This window comes from Marmota flaviventris, chromosome 4 (assembly GCF_047511675.1).
Source record: "Marmota flaviventris isolate mMarFla1 chromosome 4, mMarFla1.hap1, whole genome shotgun sequence".
Taxonomy (NCBI): Eukaryota; Metazoa; Chordata; class Mammalia; order Rodentia; family Sciuridae; genus Marmota; species Marmota flaviventris.
The window spans coordinates 78,431,500-78,455,096 of NC_092501.1; the positions used below are offsets into that span (position 1 = coordinate 78,431,500).

General features: G+C 43.1%; 1 protein-coding gene across 4 annotated transcripts; it reads left to right on the forward strand.

The window, feature by feature from the left end:
• The first annotated feature begins 568 nt into the window (after window positions 1–568).
• On the forward strand, window positions 569–22,598 carry Hnrnpf (heterogeneous nuclear ribonucleoprotein F). 4 transcript variants are annotated; one of them, XM_027947865.2, is made up of 4 exons: window positions 569–653; window positions 12,665–12,797; window positions 14,653–14,709; window positions 20,673–22,598. In XM_027947865.2, the coding sequence occupies exon 4, from the start codon at window positions 20,724–20,726 to the stop codon at window positions 21,969–21,971; it is 1,248 nt and encodes a 415-aa protein (XP_027803666.1). In that variant the 5' UTR covers window positions 569–653; window positions 12,665–12,797; window positions 14,653–14,709; window positions 20,673–20,723; the 3' UTR covers window positions 21,972–22,598. The 4 variants fall into 4 exon arrangements, with proteins under 4 accessions (XP_027803666.1, XP_027803668.1, XP_027803667.1 ...); XM_027947867.2 differs by lacking the exon at window positions 569–653 and adding an exon at window positions 1,773–1,861; XM_027947866.2 differs by lacking the exon at window positions 569–653 and adding an exon at window positions 11,967–12,068.
• The last annotated feature ends 999 nt before the right edge of the window (window positions 22,599–23,597 follow it).

The following is a 23,597-nucleotide window of genomic DNA, read 5'->3' on the forward strand; positions in this document are numbered from 1 at the left end:
ATGACACTACCGCAAAATAAAATGGTAATAATTACTAGCCCTAGCCAAATCAAGAAAATTTGTCCCTCTGCCTTAGGCCATTATCCACCAAGTCTGTCAAGCTCAAGTGCTCTATGACTAAAAACCCTGCACTCCTCCGGGATCTTCTGAATCACGTTCTAAGGCTGGGGGTCTTCTCAACCCACGTGATTATCACGTGAGCATCTTCGACCAGATAAATCCTTCCTTCGGCCCTGTCTTTCAAAGATGACTTTATGTGCTCTCTTTTCTTCCTGAATAAGAACTCTCATTTTCTTCTCCCACGCTGATCTCTAAATCAAGCTTCCTTTGGGCTTCCGCTTCGATGAACAGCAGGGCTCACCCAGTGATCAGTGTCCTCCAGTGGTCCGTGATCGGTCACTGGGACCTCCCTCCAGCAATCGCGCCTGCGCCGCCACTGTACTCACCCCCCCCCCCGCCAGAGACGGGCCCACTTCCCTGACCCCGCCCCACCCCCGACTGGCCAATCCTCGGCTCCGATTTGGGCGCGTCACAATGGCGCCGTCGCGGTCTCGCCCTCCGACGTCTGCCGCGGAGGCTCCACCCCGTCCTGGTCCTTGCGTCCTTCCGGCTCCGTCGTGGAAGCAGGACTGCGCCGTGTCTTCCTGAAGAAGGTGGGGTTCGAGGGAGGCCAGTTCGCTGTTACGCCGGCAGCTGGCAGTGGGACGGGGATGTGGGCCCCTGGGGTGATTGTTTTCCGAGTATCCGGGGTGTGGGGCCGGGCCTGGGCTGGGAACGCCGGGAGCAGGTGAGCTTCCGGAAGCGCCGCGTGCGCTCGACGGGCGGGAGCCGAAGACCCGGGCCTGCCGCGCGCCTAACCCCGCCCCTTGGAAGCCCCGCCCCGAGCGCGCTGCCGGGGGTTTCCATGGTAATGGTAAACAAGCCTCAACTGCCTCAACTACAACTGCCAAGTCCCCCGCGTTCCACCCTCCTCTAGGTGCTCGGGGGGACGGCCTAGGTGTTGGGTGTGAGAGCGGGAGCGTGGAGAATCGGCGCCCAAGGTGAGGGCCGACCAGGCGGGCGACTGGGGGTCCAAGTCTAGGGCCAAACAACCAAGCCGACCAGGAATTGGATCCACTAACGGTGGGAATTTGGGATTGGGATTTGGAGTCAGGGAGGCGGAATCCGAGATCCGTGGCGTAGGACCGCACTCGGAGGTGGGGTGGGAGGCCCTGGGCCCATTGGGGATGGTACCGCGTGATTGGGATTTGGGGTTAGGGAAGCGAGTTCTGAGGTCTGCAAGCGCACACCGGAGGCGGAGTGCGGAATGCGGACTGGTCCCACTGGAGTGGGCCGGTGAGGTTGGGATTTGTGGTCAGGGAGGCGGGATCCGAGGTCTAGGGGCGCACACCAGAGGCCTACAGGGGACTGGTCCCACTAGGGTAGGACTGCGGGGTTGGAATTTGGGGTCAGACAGATGAGTTATGGCCAAGGCCTCACACTCGAGGCCCATCCTTGACTGGGACTCGGGGTTTGGGAGCGGTGGTTTGCCGAAGGCCGCATGCCCTGGGACGGGGCTGGCGGGTTTCTCGGCCTCTGTTTGCCGGCGGCGAGTATAAACCTACGTTCGCCTGCGAGAGTAAGTCCTCCGGGCAAGCCCGGGACCCTCCGAGTACTGGAGAGCTCTTTGAAATGAAAGCGGACGCTCACGTGGCTGGAGCCGCTGCGAGTTGCACAAGACTTGGGGGAGGGAGGCCGACTCCGCCCCCCTCCCACGCCGGGCCCCAGCCTCCGCTTGCAGTTCCCGCGGCCTTTTCTTCCTCCTCGTGGCGGCGCGTGTTCCCGGAGCGCCGGTCTCTGCGTTTGTCCCCTGCTCCTAGAGGTATCGTAATTGCGTTTTGAGTGAAAATATTTGACTCAGGATCTTAGTTGGTCACTTCTTCTTGCTTTTGATCTACTTCTTTGTGTTTTTGAATATTTTTGCTGGTCCTCGCTGCTCCCAGGAACTTGTGTGCTCGACCTGGGCTCGGCTGCACCTTCGCCCCCTCCCTCCCAGAGCGTCCCGGAGAGGGCCGGCCGCTCGGGGCTCGACCACTCTGTCGGCTAATTTTCCAGACCGCCCCTGGGTGCGTAAGAATCCCCTCTCGCGTCCCCAGGTGCCCACGGGAATACCGCCCTGCTACGCGCCGGTCCGGGACGGGACTAAGGGCCCGAGGCCTTCCTCCCGCAGCGACCGGGGCAGCGGCGTTGCCTTCCGCAGGCAGTTAGGACTAGGGAGTAGGTCTCCCAGTTTTCGCAACTGCGGTGGGTCGCCGGGGGCTTCTGCTTGCCGCCGGGGCCCAGAGCACGCTGGGGCGGGCGCGCGGAGGGGCCATGTGGCCGAGCCTGCCGCAGCCGCCAGTGTCGCGGGCGGCCCGGATAGCTGGGGGGAGGGGTGCGGGCGGGCGCTGAACCTGGTGGGCTGGGAGTTTGAAGACTGGATCTTTTTAAGTCAGAAAGTCATCCGAAGAGTGTCGATTAATATAATTCGTTCTGTCCACTGTGATCAAGTTTTTAAAAGTTAAATATTTCTGATTTTCTGATAAGAATGAAAATACCTCAGGTTAGACAAAGATATATTGGGTTTTTTAAGTAAGAAGTGGTGTTTTCAGTGCTAATTTCTGGGAAGATTTATTTTATTTAAAAACAAAAGTAGTCGGGGCCCTGTGGCGCACGTCTATTATCCTAGCGATTCGATTCGGGAGGCTGAGGCATAAGTTCCAGGCCAACCTAGGCAATTTTAGCGTAACCCCCGTCTCAATAAAAACTAAAAAAGATTTGGGGATGTGGCTCAGTGGTAGAGCGCCCTGGGTTCAGTCTTCCGGTATCAAAAATAATAAATGAAGAAGAGTAGATTTCTATTTGTTGTACGATCGACCCCAACACACTGCTGTCACTCCCACTAAATTTGTGGGGGAGGGAGTTTGAACCACTGAGTTAAAACCCCAGTCCTTTTTATTTTTTTATATTTTGGTACCAGGGAATTGAAACCGGGGCGCTTAACCACTGAGCCTTTTAATAATTCTTTAATTTTGAGACAGGATCTTCTAAATTGGTTTTGAACTTGGGATCCTCCTGCCTGTGCCCGTGTCTCTGGGATTACGCCACCACACTCGGCTAAATTTCTTTCTTTCTTTTTTTTTTTTTAATCCTGACATATCATACATTTGAATCAGATGGGGTATAATTTCTCATTTTTCTGAGTATACAGGTTGCCGAATCACATTGGTCATGCAGTTCGGCTAAATTTCTATTTTTAATGATTATTAAATAATTGGGTTTCTTGTTTGTTTTGTGTAACACTAGAGATTGGACCCAGGCGTGCTTTACCCCTGAGCTATATCCTCAGCCCTTTTAATTTCGAGACCCGGTCTTGCTAAATTGCTCTCCAGCCTCCGTCAGTTGAGAGTAGCTGAGATTACAAAAGTTCCCGCCCCCTCCAGCCCTTTTTTTAAATTTAATTTTATTTTTTTTTAGTTGTTGATAGACCTATATTTTATTATATGTGGTGCTGAGAATTGAACTCAGTGCCTCACAAGTCCTAGGCAAGCGCTCTATCACTGAGCTACAACCCCAGCCTCTTTTCTTTTTTAAGCTGTAAGTGACTCCAATTTTCACTTCAGGATGGTGTTACAGAGCTTTTAAGCATAAAATATTAAGGTAAAAATATAAATTGATTTAAGAGAAAATATTGTGTAAAGAGTGACTTTTTTTTTTTTTTTTAATCCCCTGTGGCCAATCATTGCCAGCCTAGAGACAGGAGAGGGGCTGTGGTATTTAACCATAATTAGCCCCTTATCAAGCACAGAGCTAGGTAATTTAACCCATTTTCTAATCAGGTGCTTATAACTACTCTAAAGGGGATTATTATTAATCCTGTAGTTGGGGCGGGTGGAGAACTGGGACTTAGGTTTGACAGGGACAGACTTATGCCTGGGCCCGTATCCTCACCTTGTTCTGAGCGGAGATTCTTATGGAGGCCAGCAAGATGGGCAGAGGGAGAACTGAGCTCAGTTAAGACAAGCCTAGTTTATAGCAAATGCCAGACCAGTTATTTAAGATTTTAAATTTTTGTTGTTGCTGAGGGCCTCACCTATGCCAAGCCAAGCACTCTTGAGTTATACCCATGGCCCTCAGTAAGTCTTATTCATGAACATTCCTCCCTTTTCTAAAGGCTTGTAGACCATAACCATAATACCCTATCACACTTGTTGACACCAGGTATTTAATTCAAAAGTATTGTGTATTAATCCTCAGCCCCCCCCCGGGATTGAACCCAGGTCCTCCAGCCTATTAGGCAAGCACTACCACTGAGCTACAGCCCCATCCAGCTTTAAATATTTTTATATAGGTGGTTAGTTTGAGTCAGGATCCAAACAAGGTCACACCTTATATTTGGTAGATATAAAATGTCTTATTATCTTATTTCTTAATAAGAGCAAATACTATCCACTAGAAATATAGTGCGAGTTTTGCTTTCATGTGACACCTTCAAAGTCCAGTATGAATTTGCTCTTAATAGCACATCAATTTTATACCTATCACATTTCTACTGTGGTAAGTGGCTGCTATATGTTAGTGATCTAAAGCATCCCTTTTCTTAAAAGATCTTCCCTTCGACATTTGTTGAAAATATCAGGTTGATCCATTGTAAAGTTTCCTTTTCCATGCTGGGTGTTTATTAAATTCCTATGATGTTTTTAAGTCTCTGCGTTTTGTATTTCCTATAAAATGGTAGTAGACCTGTATAAGGTGTTTTGATTTTGATGAGTTTGTAAAGAGTACTTCATTTGAGGTGCTGTGGTCCTGCCAGTGGCTTTAATTCATTAGTGTTCTCTTTTATGATGTAACTCTTGCTGATTACTGCCTAGACCCTTGGTTTTTTCAGTGGTTTCCAAATAGTGATGTATTTTAAGTGTTTTTAGTAATGCATTATAGTTATGCATAAGAGTGGGGTTCACTGTGTCATGTTCATAAATGCATATAACAATTTGCTTCACAAATTAGCTATATTTTAATTTTTATATTCCTTCTTTGGAGGGGGTTACCAGGGATTGAACCTATGGGTGCTTAACCACTGAGCACATACCCAGCCTTATAATTTTTTCTTAGTCATCAAAATAAAATACATCTTAAAGTGATCAATTTTCTTTTATTAATCATTTGATTACTTTTAAGATGTACTTTGTTTTATTTTGAGATAGGGTCTTGCTAAATTGCTCTGAGTAGTTGGGATTACAGGTTTGGGCCACCATTCCTAGCTATACTTTCTATTTGAAGGGCCAGTTGAGGGTTTTTTGTTTTGTTTTTTTTTTTCCCCCTTTTTGGTACTGGGGCAGTAGAGACAGGGTCTCACTCAGTTGTTTAAGGCCTGGCCAAAAACTTGTGTGATTATCCTGCCCCAGCTTCCCAAGTTGCTGGAGTTACAGGAATGTGCCACAGTGCCCAGTTTGATTTCTTTTTTCTTTCTTTTTTTTTTAATATTTATTTTTTTAGTTTTAGGTAGGCACAGTATCTTTATTTTTATGTGGTGCTGAGGATTGAACCCAGTGCCTAATGCATGGCATGCAAGCATTCTACCAGTGAGCCACAACCCCAGCCCCCAGTTTGATTTCTTTTTTATGCTTACCAATATTCAGCATAATGAAGTGGATTTATAATCTCTACCATGTGCCCAAGGTGGAAAATTTTTCTAGTCTCATAATGAAGTCATAGATTTTAACATACAGGACATGTTTGTTGATGTTGTATCAGGGATTGAACAACTGAGGGACACTTGCCCACTGAGCTGCATCCCATCCCCAGCCCTATTTTGTATTTTATTTAGAGACAGGGTCTGAGTGCCTTGCTTTTGCTGAGGCTGGTTTTGAACTCCTGTCTTGGCCTCCTGGCTGCAGGAATTACAGGTGTGCCCCTCTAGGATGTGTTGTAATTCAGGCATTTTTTAGATTCTTTGATTCTCTAGTGATCCAGTGTCTGGCCAGTGGGAGCCCTTCATACTGGTTCTTAATATGTCCCTGCATTCTAATAATGAGCTACATCTCTAGCCCTTCTAATTATTTCTTGACACATTAACTTAGTAGGTCTTATAAAACACTTAAAAATTACCTTACTTCATACTTTGTCTCCATTGATAAATCAGTGTTAAATTGCAGTGATGACCTTGAAATGGTTGAGTACATTTGCAATCCTGAAATCCAAATTGGCATAATGTTATTGCTTTGTGTATTGCTGGATTTGAGCTAACATTTGCTTAGGATTTTGGCATTTGAGTTTGTGAGTAAATTTAACTTTTGGAAATGGAAAATCAGTTTCAGGTTGATTATAAATCTTAAGTGTAAAAGTACAGGTCAAAGCAACAGAACATTGTAAGTTAGTGAAATATCCATGTGATTTCTTGAGACAGAAAAGGCAGCAATCAATTATTAAGGAAAAAAAGGTATACTAAAATTTATAACCCCTAAATTCTTATTAGAAAGTATGCCCTTTCTATTACAAGACATCTCATGCGGTGCTGACTTTATAAATTTTTGTCTGTCTCTTTTAAGTCTTAACTGTAGATATATATACACTGCAAAAAAAAAAAAAATCCATCATTGACATCCCCATTCTTTTATTTTCCAGTCTAAGCTCCTCTTCTGCTTTTGTGTGTATGTGTGGTGCTGGGGGTTGGATTCAAAGTTTCTCTAATCCTAGGTAAGCGCTCCCCTGCTGAGTTATGTTGCTAGCCCTTTTTCTTTTTAGATAGGGTATCACACTAAGTTAGTTGCCCAGGCTGGCCTCAGACTTGTGATCCTCCTGTCTCAGCCATTCTGAGCAATTGGCACTGTGCCACTAGGCAGTGGCGTGTGCCAGTAAGCTTGGCTCTATCAGTATATTTTTAAAAGAACACAATCCAGCCATATGTTGGTGAAATTTCTAAATTATAGAGAAAACTGACTTGAAAAAGTATATTCTCTAAATCTCCACTCCATTATGTTTTTTTCCCCCTCCCTCTGTTTCATGATTATTTTTTCCACTTGATTTTTCTAGGCCACTCTTCCTTTGTATCAATAAGGTTTTTCGCCCCCTTTGGTAGTAATTGGGGATGAATTTAATGATTTATGGTAGCTGTAAATTTGTCTTTGTTTTTGGTACCAGGGATCAAACCCAGGGGTGCTTCACCACTGAGCCACATCCCCAGTCCTTTTTTATATTTTATTAGAGGCAGGGTCTCAATGAGTTGCTGAGGCTAGGTTTAAACTCAAGATCCTCCTGCCTCAGCCTCCCTGAGTCTCTGGGATTACAGGTGTGCACCACCACACCAGGCTCCAGAAAGTTTTTAAAAATTCTGTAATGGAGTATCTGAAATTACTCTTGGTTTCGATTGGGTTTTTTCCTATTAAAATATTTATGGTTTTGTTCAGCACGAATTGCTTCCTGAAGCCTGCCTATGATAGAAATATATATTTTTCTCTGGGAGCTAGAGCCCCTCACTCTTTCATTGCCAAGTTTCTAAGTTCTTTTCCTCCTTCTTTTCTCTATGGCATCCCCCAGGACAGAATGCTGTGTTCTTTTGAAGTTAGAAACAAGGAATCACTAGGAGCTATAGTTCCTGTCTGGACTCTTGGTGTGGCCAGTATGAGAGACAAGATAAAGTGTCAGATTTCTGTGAAGGCTTTTTGAGGAAGCCCATCCCTCCTAGACCCCAAGGAACAACTTTTCTGAAGGGACTATGGGCTGGCATTGCAGAGGTCTCTCTGGAGACAAGGAACCCAAACCACAGACTTCTTGAGGCTTGCCCAGCTCCAGGATCTGACTGCTGTTAGTGGTTTTGCTCAGGGGAGAAGGGTAAAGGAACCTTGACTCAGGCCGTGGTAGTTTAGGATCCTTACCCCCCCACCTCTGCTTCTTTCAGTTGTATTTTCTTTAATTGAATCTAAACATGTTTCTTAGGTATGCTGTGATTTTATTAGCTGGGGTAAGAACTACCAATATGAATCCAAATGAGGAAATTTTTCTCTCAGTGGAGAACAAATTTAAGACGAGCTAGGCACTAGTTGTCCCAGCAACTCAGGAGGCTGAGGCACAGGTTCCAGGTCAGCCTGAGCAACTGCTAGACCTTATCTCAAAAAAGGACTGGGGATGTACTTCAGCAGTAAGTACATCAATCCCAGATGTTTTTCCTATTAAATAATTTTTAAGTTGTTGACAGATCTTTATTTATTTTTATGTGGTGCTGAGAATTGAACCCAGTGCCTCACACATGCTGGGCAAGTGCACTTCCACTGAGCCCCAGCCCCTTAATACAGATATGCAAAAAATATAGTGTAAGGTAAAATTGAAAAAATGAACACTGAAGAAAACAGTAGTATTATCCCAGATTTAACTTAGTATACTAAATAAAGGGCCTCCTCAGAGTTAAAAAATAGTGGATCATGACATTCCTTTTGGATAAAAATGTAGTGAAGGAGTAAAATTTGAAATGTTAACATAATGAAACAATAGCATCTTGGTCCTTTATAACTCTTACGATAGTGTTGTGTATGGATTGGCTCAGACTCCTCATTTCAGATCCATCAGCCCCCTGAAAAGTTAAGTATAATGATGTATGTGGGTACATGTTTTTGATGAAGCTGGTCCAGACTTGCATGATATGTTTAAAAGCCGCTCATTTGGGACTTTAAAAAAATTGCTGGGTTGGAAGAGAATTTTTGAGGCCATTAAATACAATTTCTGGCAGATCAGAAGACAGTAATAATAAATAGTCCAGGGGCTGGGGTTGTGGCTCTAGTGGTAGAGCGCTTGCTTCACACATGTGAGGCCCAGGGTTCGATCCTCAGCATCACATAAAAATAAAATAAAGGTATTGTGTCCAACCACAATGAAATAAATAAATAAATAGTTTAGGCTCTGCTCATATACTATATATACCACCATGAAATTATTCCTCAGACCCATCCAACCTCATATGGAGAACAAATATGAGCAGCACATACTGTATCCCAAAAGAATTTACCACAAAAATATTAATACAAAGGAACCGTGTGACAAGGGGCTACATGAAAAATAAAAATTTCTAACAAGTGTCCAGGAGGAATAGGTAGGCAGGGTACAAAGGGAAAACATTATATTTGAGCTTCCACCTTCTATATTTAAACCATAACTATTTGGGAGAGGGGGATGCTCACCTTCATTCCACATGAAATTCTATTACTGTTTTCCACCCCATCACTCACATAGAACCCCAATCTGAGTTAATCCCCATCAAAACTTTTCATTTATTGATTTCCTGTATTCCGCTCTTCTGTAGACTTATGAAGGTGGAGACTATGCCCATCTTTCCCACCATCTTATAAGTGCACGTTTTTTGCTGAGTAGTCAAATCTCTTTTAAAGTTTGGCACCTTTTTTTGCCTGTCACTCAAAATCTTTCACATTTCTCCAGTTCTCACCAGTCTCTCTTTTTGGGGTTACCATGATTGAACCCAGGGGCACTTTACTACTGAGCTACATGTTTGAAATGATATAAAAAATTGCTTAGGATCTCACTAAACTGTTGAGGCCAGCCTAAAACTTTCAGTCCTCCTGCTTCAGCTGGCATCACAAGCATGCACCACTGCTCCCTGTGCACCATTCATTTCCATATAGCACCTGAATTGTTCTAAAAAGCAAAACTTTCCACTGATTTTAGAATATAAAATGTCACAGTGGGCCTTCAAGGATATGAAGAATCTTGTCTGGCCAGGCACAGTGTCGCATGCCTGTAATTCCAGCTGAGGCAGGAGGATCCCCGAGTTCAAACCCAGCCTCAGCAACTTAGGCCCTAAGCAACTCAGCAAGACCCTGTCTCTAATAAAATATAAAAATTGCTGGGGATGTGGCTCAGTGGTTAACTGCCCCTGTGTTCAATTCCTGTACAAAAGAAAAAGAATCTTGTCTGCAGCCTCCTTTCATTGTACTCAGACTGCAGTTTTCCTCTTCCCTGGCTCAAGTCATTTGTACATATTCTTTCTTCCTCTTCACCCTCACAAGACAAAACATAACTTGATTGATAATAACACTTGCCTTGACTTAGTCACAAAACTGTTAATTTAAGGCATACAAAAAAACCACTCAAGTGCAACAAATACATTCCAGATGAAATACATGGTAAAATGCAAACTGATCATATAAATTACCAAGAATGTATTTTTGAAAGAGGACTTTAAGAAGCACACTTAAAGAATGCTTATCAGTTAAGACCATTACCAAATAGAGCACTCTTTCTGAAAACAAGCCAATTTTGTGACTAATTTTCCTTCACAATATTGTTTCACTCCTTGAATGTGGGAATTTTTAGTGTTTTTCTCACTTTACTTGAGATAGCTGGATTTTGAAGCCTGAGAATCCTTTATACTAAGAATAAGCAAGGAATTAGGGTTGATAGCTTGTTATTTTATATCATTTCAAACATTCAAAAGTAAAAAGTATAATAAAAATGAACTCCCATGTACCACCAGTCACCCAGCTTCAATTAACAATCAGACAATTTCAGGATGTATCTCTTAAAAATTAACTTCCTCATTTTTTAAAACAATTCTGTCAGACCTAAAGTGTAAATTTCTAGATTTCTAGTCAATGTTTAAATTTCCCTTATTGCCCTACAAATGTTTACCAGTTTGAATGGAGCCAAATCTGCTTGGACAGCAGCACACACAGGTATAGGTAGAAGGATGGTAAGTTCAAGGCCAGCCTGGGTAATGTAAGAATGTAGGAAAATACTGTCTCAAAATAAAAAGGGCTAGGGGTATAGCACAGAAATAGAATTTTCCTGGGTTCAACCCCTATGTGTGTGTGTGGGAGGGGGCAAAATATGTCCCTTGACTTGTTTTGTTCTTGAAATCTTTAAAAGCTTTTCGATGGATAAATGCCATGTTTCACCCCCCCCCCCCCTTGGAGCTATTCTGTGGAAGGACTGGCTGATTTACTATTGTGAGTTTCCCTTCTGCATCACAATATTCTTGGTACCTTTTCCCTATAACTCGTACAAAGTGGTGATTATCTCTAGTAAATAATTCTGAAAACTTTTTTCTTTTAAAAATGACAGTAATCCCAGTCGCCCTCGAGGCTGAGGTAGGAGGAGCAGGAGTTCAAAGTCAGCCTCCGCAATTTGTGAGAACCTGTCTATAAACAAAATATTAACAGGGGCTGGGGATGTGGCCTAGTGGTTAAGTGCACCATCCTTTCTCCCAAGACGGTTTTTAAATGTCAAATGAAAGTATAATGAAAATAAACATATACATCACCAGGTTTCATCTGTAAATATTTCTATTCTTAATAATGAGGGGTCTTTTTTAATTTATTTTTTAGTTGAATACAATACCTTTATTTTTATGTGGTGCTGAGGATCAAACCCAGGGCCTCACACTTGCTACGCCTACTAGCTAGCTCTACCGCTGAGCCACAACCACCCCAGACGAGGGTCTTTTCAAGAAATAAAGAAATCCACAATAACAAAACAAAATTTATTTTCTAATTCTTTAACAAAATAGTCACTGCCCATTACCACGATTACTTTATAATTCTAGTGGCTCATTTGAAGTAGAATTTAAGTTTCATAAAATTTATAGCTGACAAGCAACTATTTTATTAACAGCATTTTTAAAGGTGTCTTAAAATAGGTGAGTCCATGTTCAAATGTACAAAATATTGCTTCCACCTTTCCACTGTAGAATCTAACCTCCTTCAGAGATCATTTGTTTTTAATTTGATGGTTTCTTTTCCACGCTCCCTCCCCTCTCCGGTAGCTGGTACTGTGGACTTTGACCGGTTGCTGCCTCGCTCCTTTCTAGAACTCACTGAGAACTGTCTTCCCCGTTGCTTTCTTCTCTCCTACCCCCACTTCCTGCCTTGGTCGACCGCGCGGGCCGCGGGCCGCACCTGCAGGAACGCGTTTCCCATTGGTGATATCTTGGCGGGCCCGGCGGCGGCACTTCCTCCTCTGCACCCCGTGACCCACGTCCGGCCTCCGGCTTAGATCACGCGGCCTCTGCTCCCGTACTTCGGACCCGACGGCCTAGTCCGGGCGTGGTGAGCCGCGCGGGGGTACTTGCCCCCCAGCGCTCTTCCTCTGTCTCTCCCCTCCCTACCCAGACCCCTTTCTGGCTTTCCTTCCCGGACCTCGGGACGCAAACCTGACCTGGTAACTCTCTGGCCGCCGGGAAGTTTTCCGGCCTGTAACTGCCCGTCGCCCGTGTCTCCTCCCCCCCCCGCCAACCCGCTCCCACTGCCGCCGCCGGGGCGCTTTTCTCCCCACCCCCACGCGGCGGGTGAGCTCCGTCCTCCCTAGTTTTCCCCTGCCGCCCGCGGGCCCTTGGAGGAGCTCCAGCAGCTCCTCCCCCACTCCGCCCGAGAGGCACTGAGTCCCCCTCCCCCGCTGCTCGCCCCGCCCCCGCCCGGAAGCTCCCGCCCAAGCAAGCCGGAGCCGGAGCCCGCGCAGGCCCGGGCCGACCTTCCTGCCCGGCCGGAGCTCTCCGGGCTGTGGGTTCGTCAGGTGGAGGCCGGAGGGAACGCCGTCACCTTGTCACCGGATCTCGGCCTTGCTTCCCGCCAAAACAGTGCCGTGCCCCTGGGGTTTCGACCCTCACAGAAAGCACTTGCTCCAGTGATTTGAACTTCCTTTTCAGGTTAAGAACAAAAAAGATGCACCTGGACTTTCCCCAGAGCCTTCTACGTTTCTAAGCGTCGGTGGAATTTGAGGTTCTCTGGCTGCGAGCCGCGCTTACTTGATGAAAGAAATCAGCCCTACCTTCCTCAGTGGTAAGTCTTAGCAGAAAAGTCCGCGGCGTGGCCCTCACGGCCTCGGCTCCTGTGGACTTTTTGACTTGCAGAACTTTAAGTAAAATAACCTGGCTGGAAACTCGCCGCCACCGGGAGGTTCAAACTGATTTACAAAATAGAGGGAGGGGTGGGCTCCTAGTGAAAACTGCTGGGGACGCTAAGATGAGAAAGGAGGGCGAGGCCAGGGTCCCACCCGAGCCCCTGTCCTAAACAAAAGAACAACGTGGGTGGTGCCTGAACTGCCCTGTTTACTCGGCTGATAAACCCAACTAGCCAAGGATTTAAAGGCGCACCCTGTTTATCTTGATTAGAACTACCTGAAGGCGGTGTAAATCCAGTCTAACCAGTATCACCGAGTGGGAAGAACATATTCTTTTGAGCTTGTTAGAAACGCAGGACAATATCAGTCCCCAGTCGCTTCTGGGTTTTCTCTAGTCCCCTCGGTGATCCATGTGCATGCTCAGGTTTGAGAACCATCGATCTAGAATTCGGCTGGCTACACTGTCACACCATCTTGTCTCCAGGGGGCAGTTGTGCAAAGTCCTCCCAGCTAAATCTGAAAACGGGAGAAGTTTTTTTGTGCGGTGGTGTTTTTTTGTTGTTGTTTTTGTTTGTTTTAAATACACTCAATTACAATTGCTGTGCTGTTAGCAGTAAGACTGGGTCTTTTAATCTGCCTCTAAACACACACACCCACACAAACAGTGTTAGTGCATTTCAAGTGTTAAAAACTTCTCTGAAGGAATTAAAGTGATCTGGCTTCCAGCTGTATGTCTCCCAGAGGGGCCTCAGGTGTTAGTGGGTGGACTAAGTTAGAAAAATCTTTGGAGCTGGAATAAACAAGGGCAGAAATGGATCTGCTCTGTAAGGTTTTTCTGCCTGCAAGAGACAGGAAATGGGAAGTTGAAGGGTTTTGAAAACTTGATTCCAGGGTATTTTAAACTATCTTTTCCTTTGTGTGTGTGTCTGTGTGTGTGTTTTTGTTGTTGCTGTCAATTGACTTTATTTATATGTAGTGCTGAGACTAAAACCCAGTGCCTCACACATGGTAGGCAAGTGCTTTACCACTGAGCCCCAACCCCAAACTACCATTTCTTAATAAGTTTCCCAATAACTCTTACTTTCCATTTGTATAGTCCCTCAGCAGTATCTTAAGAAATAATCACAGGAAGTTTGTAAGACAAGGCAGATGTAATTGTTCTAAGACTACAGACAGATTCAGCAGGGTTAACTGACTTTCCCATTTCACATTTTCAAAACTAAGAATACTACTTAATTCTCAGAAATATTCCATAGACTTCAGCCCATGCCTAGTTCTTTGGAGACAGCTTTCTCAGGTGACTGAGAATGTAGTTGTTTTTCCTATTGAAAACCATATTTCAACATCTCTCTTCATATAATTAAAAGATCAATGTCAGATCAAATACATTTTGCTCAAAGTTAGTTACCAAATAAAACTGGGAGAGTCCTTCGAGTGTCTCCACACTGCCCCCAGAGGGATTCTTGTAAACTGTAAATTAAGTAAAACAATTTCTAGCGAATAGTGTTGTCAGGGTGCCCATCCCAGTGAAAGGCAAGCTGCCACTTTCATCTCTAGACATGCTCTCTTTTTCCTCATCAGTATTTCAGTTTTCTCCCATGGGGTATTTCCCTTCTGTTCTCTATATTACCCTATGAAAAGGTAAACTTTCGAATTGCTGTTGGGATGGGTATTGTGAAATTTAACTGTGTCCACCCAGGGATATAAAGGGTCTCTCTAGCCTGTTGGAGCTTAAAGTTATCTCTCTCTCTCTCTCTTTGTAACAAATAATCTCTTTTGTTGTTATTGTTTTAGGACAATTTGTTACCTACTTTAAGTGTCTCCCACTGAAGGCATCCATCTTTCCTTGAGGTAAGAAAAGTCATTTTTTTTTTTTTCAGTTACATTTCATTTGTTAAACAGAAAGTGTTTTTCTTAGAAGTTTAAAGTATTTTCTGCCACTACTTTAAATCTAACTTTGAACAGGACTCCACTATTTTCAACTGAGTTTTAGTTAATGAAAAGTTAAGGGCTTCTAGAAAATGGGGTATAAAACTGATTCTGGAGTAAAAATGAGCAATAGGTGTATTAAATGTAGGGATGGTTCAGCAAAAAAGTGCTTTTTTTCTCATACCTTCAGAGAGGAAATCACTTTGTATCTGAAGCAACATTTATAATCTGTAAGGGTTTCTGCTAGGGGTCATTTTAAGTCATTCTTTGAAATGTCTGTGTTGTTTTATGCTTCTCTTGCATGTCTTTTCAGCCTAGCTAGGCTGCTGCATTCTTGAGGAAGCTGTTGACCCCACATTGGCCAGTTAATCCTTTGCTAATCTTGGTCCTGCTGTGCCAGGCCTGTGCTGAGGATGAGGTCACAGTGGACAACAGAACAGAGTCTGTTCCCAGTAGATATCCAATGCAGTTTTTAAGACACTTTAAACCACAAAAAGAGTACTATGGGAATGTAGGACTATGAGTTTTAGGTTGTGGATAATGGGAAGATCTTTTGGAAAGATGAGCTATTGAAGCAGAGACCTAAAGGATTAGCAGGATTTAGCTAGAAAGAAGGTTGGGCAGGGTATATTTGGAGGGAGAATTACCATGTGTGTCAAATCCCTGAGATTGGGGGTGTGTGTATCTCAGAATAAAACAAAAAAAAGCTTGAGCTATGATTGGGTTGGATTGTTTTTTGTTGTTTAATATTTATTATTTAGTTGTAGTTGGACAGAATACCTTTACTTAATATTTATTTTTATGTGGTGCTGAGGATCGAACCCGGGCCGCACGCATGCCAGGCGAGCATGCTACCGCTTGAGCCACATCCCCAGCCCTGGGTTGGGTTTTTTGATGGAGTGTTTGTTTGGTACTAGGGATTGAACCCAGGGCCTCACACATGCTGAGCAGATACTGTACCACTGGATTACATCCCCAGCCTATGCTTGGAAAAAAATTTTTAAATGAGACAAGGGTAGCTAGAAATAGGCTATCCTTTGTATTGGAATTAATAGATGGATATGAAAGAAATGCAGAAAGAAAATTCTTTCCTTTGGTAAAGGAGGGAATTAATGAGTTCTTACTCTGCCATGCAATGTATATACCTGTGAGAAACTTTTTATATTTTTATTTTGTTTGGTACTGGAGATTGAACCCAGGGGTGCTTTACCATTAAGCTACAGTCTTTTTTTTTTTGGTAAGAGAGTGTCTTGCTAATATGCTTGAATATCTTGCTAAGTTGTTGAGTCTGACTTCAAACATGCAATCCTCTTCCCTCAGCCTCCTGAATCAAGTTCCTAAGATCACAAGCATGCTTCATCACACCCAGCTGTGAGAAACCTTTAAATGGTCCCTAACTTATCATGATTGAATGATTTTTCAACTTTCTGATGGTGTAAAGAAGGCCCCATTCAGCACTATTTTAAGATGGACTTTGTGTAACTATAGACTGATGTAAATATGCTAAGCATATTTAAGTGTATTAAAAGGCGTTTTAGGATATGTCCAACTTATGATGATAGGTTTATTGGCATTTAACCCCGTCATGATTATATCTGTTGTTGGAAATCAAGAAATAACACAGGGCAGGAGACAGTAGCACATGCCTGTGATAACAGCAACCTGGGAGGCTGAGGCAGGAGGATTGCAAGATAAAGGCCAGCAGCCTCAGAAACTTAGCAAGGCCCTAAACAACTTGGTGTGAGACCCTGTTTCAAAATAAGTAAAAAGGACTGGGGATGTAGCTCACTGGTAAATTGCCTCTGAGTTCCAGTATCAAAAGAAAGAAAAAGAAATACTGAACAGGATTTAGGAATGAGAGCCCTGTGGAAAATGAGATAACATAAGGGTTTGAGAGGCTGGGAGAAGTTAAGAATTCAGTTATTTTCTGATGCCTCTGGTTGCAGGTAAGGCCATTCATGCTGTTATTGGAAGGCTATAGAGATAGAGAAAATGATGAGTTCATTTTTGGTACAGGGGAGCTATGCATTTGTATGTATACATCAGGCTTATTATTAAATAGGTTGCCAGAAGCATATTTTATCATTAGGAAATAAAGTGAAAATGAGGAGAGTTAAATGTTAGTGGTGATGCATGTGTATAATCAATCCTAGTTACTTGGGAGGCTGAGGCAGGAGGATTGTAAGTTTGAGACCAGCTAGGGCAACTTAGCTAGGCACTCCCCAAAAATGAAAAGAATTGGACTGGTAATATATGTAGCTCAGTGATAGAGTACTAGAGTGTTTGTCCTAGTATGTGTGAGGCCCCAGCTTGGATCCCCAACACTGCAAAAAAGAAAAGTGTTTTGGATGTAGGTCAGTGGTAAGCACCCTGGCTTCAATTCTCTGAAGAAGAACTTCTCTAGGTGGTTGTCCAGGACAGAGGTATGGGTGAGGATATCAGCTATAAGAAGGGGCAAATTTTTGTTTTATAGATTCCTGCTACAGCCATGGAACAGATACTTGGAATCTTCCAAGGGTCTGGTTTTATTGGCATATAAAATAATAAAGAAGCACATGGAAATTCTGTTTTAGAAGGGACTGAAATATGGTTCATGAAACCTAAGCTGGGTCGTGAGAAATAAGGAGAGAAGGGGGTGTGGATAAGGAAGCTGGGGTCTATGAAGAACATTGGCAGTTGTGAAGTTGAGAAGATATGATTGCAGAGTGGGATTTCAACAGGGTTATGCTTGGACTTGTGGAAGTCAACTGGTGGTAACAGTACCTAGGGAATGGGGAGATCCCTAGGTCATTGGACATAGGAATCCAGGAAGAAATGATATGTTAGATGAATTATGTATTCTCCAGGGTGGCTAGACCTAAGGCTGGGAACAGAAAGTAGTATTTCCAGATTCTTCCATAAGTGAGAAGTATATCCAGAGTGTAGGTCATGGACAACAGGACAGAGTGTTGGGCCTGACTGGGCAATGGGAATGGAAGAGCTCAAGGAACCCTCACTTTTTTATTTATTTATTTATTTATATGTGATGCTGAGGATCAAACCCGGGGCCTCCCATGTACTAGATGAGCAATCTACTGCTGAGCCATAACCCCAGCCCCTAGGAAGCCTCACTCTTGGTCATCACCCTAAGGAGTCCAATAAAAACGTTTCCTGAAAAGATTACTAAATTGTTAGTGTAGAATTTCCTTAGTGGGCAGGAGGAGAGCTATTAGTACTTTTTGCCACAGCAGCATGTTGTTGCACTGAGGGGACCAGTGCCAGTTACAGGGTCTTCAGTAAGGCCTAGGAGGTAGTGCTCAGGAAGTACATGTTTATTCAATTTGTATGTGCCGTTGATATGTTTATGCATAGGAGAACAATATAGATTAGTCCCCCCTCATCCCTTTCCCATCAGCAAGGGTAACACCTTAAGTACATGTGGCATTTGCATTCTAAATCGTGATAATGTGGATAAATTCTCAGTGTTAGGTCTTGGTGATATTTTCAGGTTATCGCATATAGAGGTGTTTTTTTGTGCCCTTACACCATTACTGGGGGATGTGGAGAGGCTATTTTTCAATTCTTCATTTACAAGTAAGCATGCAGGTAGCATTCTTGTCATTTGTGGTCTGATGTAGATACAGGTGAGTGAAATTCTTACACAATGTAGTGTGTGCCTTTTTAACTTTAGAAGAATTTTAAAATTAACCTGCTAAGCATGGGTGGTTTTGAATGAGTTGTATATCACTATGGTACTAATATAATGTCATTAATTTGATTTTCCTTGATGCCTGTGCAGCTCAGTAGTCCATATATCATAAATTTCCCTTTTTTTCCCCTTTCCTCAAATCTTTTTCTACATGATAGTTTACACTTCTTAAGAAAGCCACCAGTTTTTGTTTGATTTGGGGGGGAAGGTTGATGCTGGAGATTAAACCCAGGATCTCATACATGCTAAATATACACTTTACTACTGAATGAAATATACACCACAAATTTCCATATACTTCAGTGTCATCTTGTACATTGATGATTTAAAATATTTTTTACTGTAAATTGCAGTATGCTTATTATTATACCTCATATACAGACTTTTCTTCTTGTCTTTCAGTTTGGCTTCAGACTTGACTGGCATTTGGTTGAAGTGACAGGAGAACAGAATCATACTTGTTATCTTGTATTCTGACAGCATTATTGCTGAGGAGAATACTGATGATTTTATTTACTTGGATTGGAACTAGGGTGCTCTACCACTGAGCTACATCCCCAGCCTTTTATTTTGAGACAGGGTCTCACTGAGCTGCTGATGCTGGTCTCAAGTAACTAGAGTATACCACCCCACCCAGGGAGAATAATGAAAAGGTTTCACCCCAGTATTTAAAAAAAAACAACACTTAACTGTCTTGATTTTTATGTGATGCTGAGGAGCAGATCCAGTGCTTCATGCATGCTAGGTGATCACTCTACCACTGAGCCACAACCCCAGCCCCAAAAGAGCTATTTTTTATTTGGTGCTAGGGATTTAACCTAAGCCTTGTACAAAAACATGTGCTGTGCACCGACCTTCACACCCTAACCCCAAATTTTATTGGGTGCCAGGGATTGTCTCTGGGGGCTGGGGAGCTTAATCATTGAGCCATATCCCCAGCCCTTTGTATTTTTGGAGAGAGGGTCTTACTAAATTGTTTACGACCTCGCCAAGCTATTTGATATGGGGTTTTCCTAAGTTGTTTAAGACCTAGCTAAGTGAAGACTGGCTTTGAATTTCCAATCCTCCTGCCTCAGTCTCCCAAGTCCCTGCGATTATATCCATGCAAACTATGCCCAGCTCCAAATTCATTTTTTTACCAATTATAAAACAAAACTACATATTAGTGGAGTAATGTAATATTTCCAAGTGTGTGTATGTATACATACACTCCGTACATGTATAATATTTTAATCAGGCTAAACATACCTGTTAAACATTTGTTTTTTCATGGTGAAAACTTTGGAATTTTTGTATGTAACTGTCTGTGGTCATATTCTGCTGTGTAGTAACACTAGAACTTGTTCCTATCTAACTAACTTAGTGTATTCATTGGTCAGTTTTTCCCAATCTCTGGAAACTACCATTTCTGCCTAACTTCTATAAGATCAACTTTTCTTCCCCCCCCCCCCCCTTCTTATTTAATTCTACACATATCTATCTTTCCTGGGTTTTTTCATGTATTGTCCACTTCTACCTCAAATTTTTTTTTTTAGTGGGTTGACACAATGATGCTGAGGATTAAACCCAGTGTCTCGCGCATGCTAGGCAAGCACTCTACCTCTGAGCCACAATCCCAGCCCCATCCACTTCTATTGTTAAGCAACAGAATTCCATCTGTTTTATTCATTAGTTGACAAGACATTCTGCTTGTTTCCATTTCTTGGCTATTGTGAATAGTGCTACAATGGACATGGGAATTCAGATGTCTCTTTGGTCAACTGATTTAATTTCCTCTGGATATATACCCAGTAGTGGGATTGCTGAATTATATGGTGTAGCTTAAGAAGCTGGTGTCTCTCTCTGGCACAGGCTGCCCTGAAATTCCTAGGTTTAAGTGATCTCCCACCTTAGCCTCTCAAATGCTGGAACTACAGGTAGGTACCACCACATACCTGCCTTTTGTTTGTTATTTAAGACAGGGTCTGACTAAGTTACCAAGCTTAGGCTGGCCTCCTACTTGGTCCTCCTACCTTGACCTCCCAAGTCATTTGGATTCCAGGTGCATGTGGTACATCTCACTATTTCTATTTCACTCATCCTTAACCTTCTGCATTATTAAAAAAAAATGGGGACATTATTTATTGCATGTTGTTTTGCGTAGTAATGAAAAGTTATGTAAAGTTGTTTTTGCCTTTTTTTTTTTTTTTTTCTCCAGCCACAGAAACCTGTGCCCAAGCTTGTCTGACATCTGCCTTGTCAAGTGTCCATGATGCTGGGCCCTGAGGGAGGTGAAGGTTTTGTGGTCAAACTCCGTGGCCTGCCCTGGTCCTGCTCAATTGAGGACGTGCAGAACTTTCTCTCCGACTGCACAATTCACGATGGGGTTGCAGGTGTCCATTTCATTTACACTAGAGAAGGCAGGCAGAGTGGTGAGGCTTTTGTTGAACTTGAATCAGAAGATGATGTAAAAATGGCCCTGAAAAAAGACAGGGAAAGCATGGGACACCGATACATCGAGGTGTTCAAGTCACACAGAACCGAGATGGATTGGGTGTTGAAGCACAGTGGTCCAAACAGCGCCGACACTGCCAATGACGGCTTCGTGCGGCTTCGGGGACTCCCGTTTGGATGCACAAAGGAAGAAATCGTTCAGTTCTTCTCAGGGTTGGAAATTGTGCCAAACGGGATCACATTGCCTGTGGACCCCGAGGGCAAGATTACAGGGGAGGCCTTCGTGCAGTTTGCCTCACAGGAATTAGCTGAAAAGGCTCTAGGGAAGCACAAGGAGAGAATAGGGCATAGGTATATCGAAGTGTTTAAGAGCAGTCAGGAGGAAGTTAGGTCATATTCTGATCCGCCTCTGAAGTTCATGTCTGTGCAGCGGCCGGGGCCCTATGACCGGCCAGGCACAGCCCGGAGGTACATTGGCATCGTGAAGCAGGCGGGCCTGGAGAGGATGAGGTCTGGTGCCTACAGTGCAGGCTATGGGGGCTATGAGGAGTACAGCGGCCTGAGTGATGGCTACGGCTTTACCACCGACCTGTTTGGGAGAGACCTCAGTTACTGTCTCTCAGGAATGTATGACCATAGATATGGAGATGGTGAATTCACAGTGCAGAGCACCACTGGCCACTGTGTCCACATGAGGGGGCTGCCCTACAAAGCAACAGAGAACGACATTTACAACTTCTTCTCTCCACTCAACCCTGTGAGAGTCCATATTGAGATTGGCCCTGATGGTAGAGTGACGGGCGAAGCAGATGTTGAGTTTGCCACCCATGAAGAAGCTGTGGCAGCTATGTCAAAAGACAGGGCCAACATGCAGCACAGATACATAGAACTCTTCCTGAATTCAACAACAGGGGCCAGCAATGGGGCTTATAGCAGCCAGGTGATGCAGGGCATGGGGGTGTCAGCTGCCCAGGCCACCTATAGTGGCCTGGAGAGCCAGTCAGTGAGTGGCTGTTATGGGGCCGGCTATAGCGGTCAGAACAGCATGGGTGGATATGACTAGTTTTGTAGTAACATTTGAGTTATTTCAATCAAATTTTCACAGGCAGCCAACAAGCAGTGAAAGCAGTTTATAACTAGAGAAAGCTGTGGGACCCATTTTGCACCATGAGTTTGTGAAATCTGGATTAAAAAATTACCTCTTCAGTGTTTTCTCATGCAAACTTTTCTTCTAGCATGTGATATTGAGTAAACTAAAAACTATTTTCTTCCGCTTTTCTTGATTAACATTTTGGTAGTATACTTCAGAGTGATGTTATCTGAGTTAAAGTAGTTTTAAGTATGTTAAATGTGGATCTTTTACACAACACCACAGTGAACACATTGGGGAGATGTACTTTTTTGGAGAACTCAAAGGTGCTAGATCCCTAATTCAAAGAGAAACATTTCTCATGTTTGTTTGTTCTATTTTTTTTTCTTCTTCATTTAAAATTTTTAGGTTAAGATTAAGCTTTTTAAAGTTAGTTTTGAGAACTGAGACACAATACTAATACTGTAGGAATTGGTGAGGCCTTGACTTAAAGCTTTCTTTGTATTGTGATTTCCTTTTGGGTGTATTTTGCTAAGTGAAACTTGTTAAATTTTTTGTTAACTAAATTTTTTTCTTAAAATAAAGACTTTTTCACAATGACTGGCACAGATTATCTACTCAGCAAAGGTAGCAAAATGGGTGGTTGGAAAGAACTCATTTTAATCCTAATGTATTTTAGTGTCAATTTGAAAATTACTTAGTTATCAAATATATGATCTTTATATTCTTAGAATTGAGGTTAAAATAAAAGTAATAAAAATGTTCAATATGTGCATGGTGGAAATGGTGACTGGAAACATCCCAGCAAATATGAAGGACACAACCCCAGCCACCTTTGACTTGCATGCATTTGTGTATTTTGTTATCTATTTTTTGTGCTCCGTACTTAAGTTGTTTGCAATATCCCACTTTTCCCTATGATGCTAGAGTTCAATATTGTTCATAGCTAGAGCCGTTAGCCACAGCTCTTTTCACATGTTTTATAAAATGTGCTGTTTAAATGTTCTGGATTTTTTTTTTTTTTTAAGATTATTTCCATAGGAACATCATTCCTGAATTAGAATTAGCAATGACAGATTTTTACAGGATGTGCATACTTTCTTTTACTTTTTGTATTACTGGAGATTGAACTCAGTCATTTTACCACAGAGCTATATATCCCTAGCCTTTATTTTGACTCAGGGCCTTGTAGCAAGTTGATCTTGAATTTATATTCCTCCCCCCTCAGCTTCTCAAGTAGCTGGAATTACAGATATGTGTTGTGTACCTAGCTGGTTTGTACATATTCTTAAATTTGAGGCCTTTTTTCAAATTGCTACTAAAATTACTATGTCCAAATTCACTTCCAGGCAGTTCTACACCTTTTTTCATTTTATAACACTTAAACCATTAGGAGTTTAAGAATGTGAATGGAGGTTATTTTAGAAGCATTCTGTGTAAAAATGCTTTGCTATTATTTTCCCAAATTTCACATTTAAAAAAAAATTATAAGTGAACACAATACCTTTTGTCTTTAATGTGGTGCTGAGTATCAAACCCAGTTCCTTACCACATGATAGGCAAGTGCTCTACCACTGAGCCACAACCCTATTTTTCACA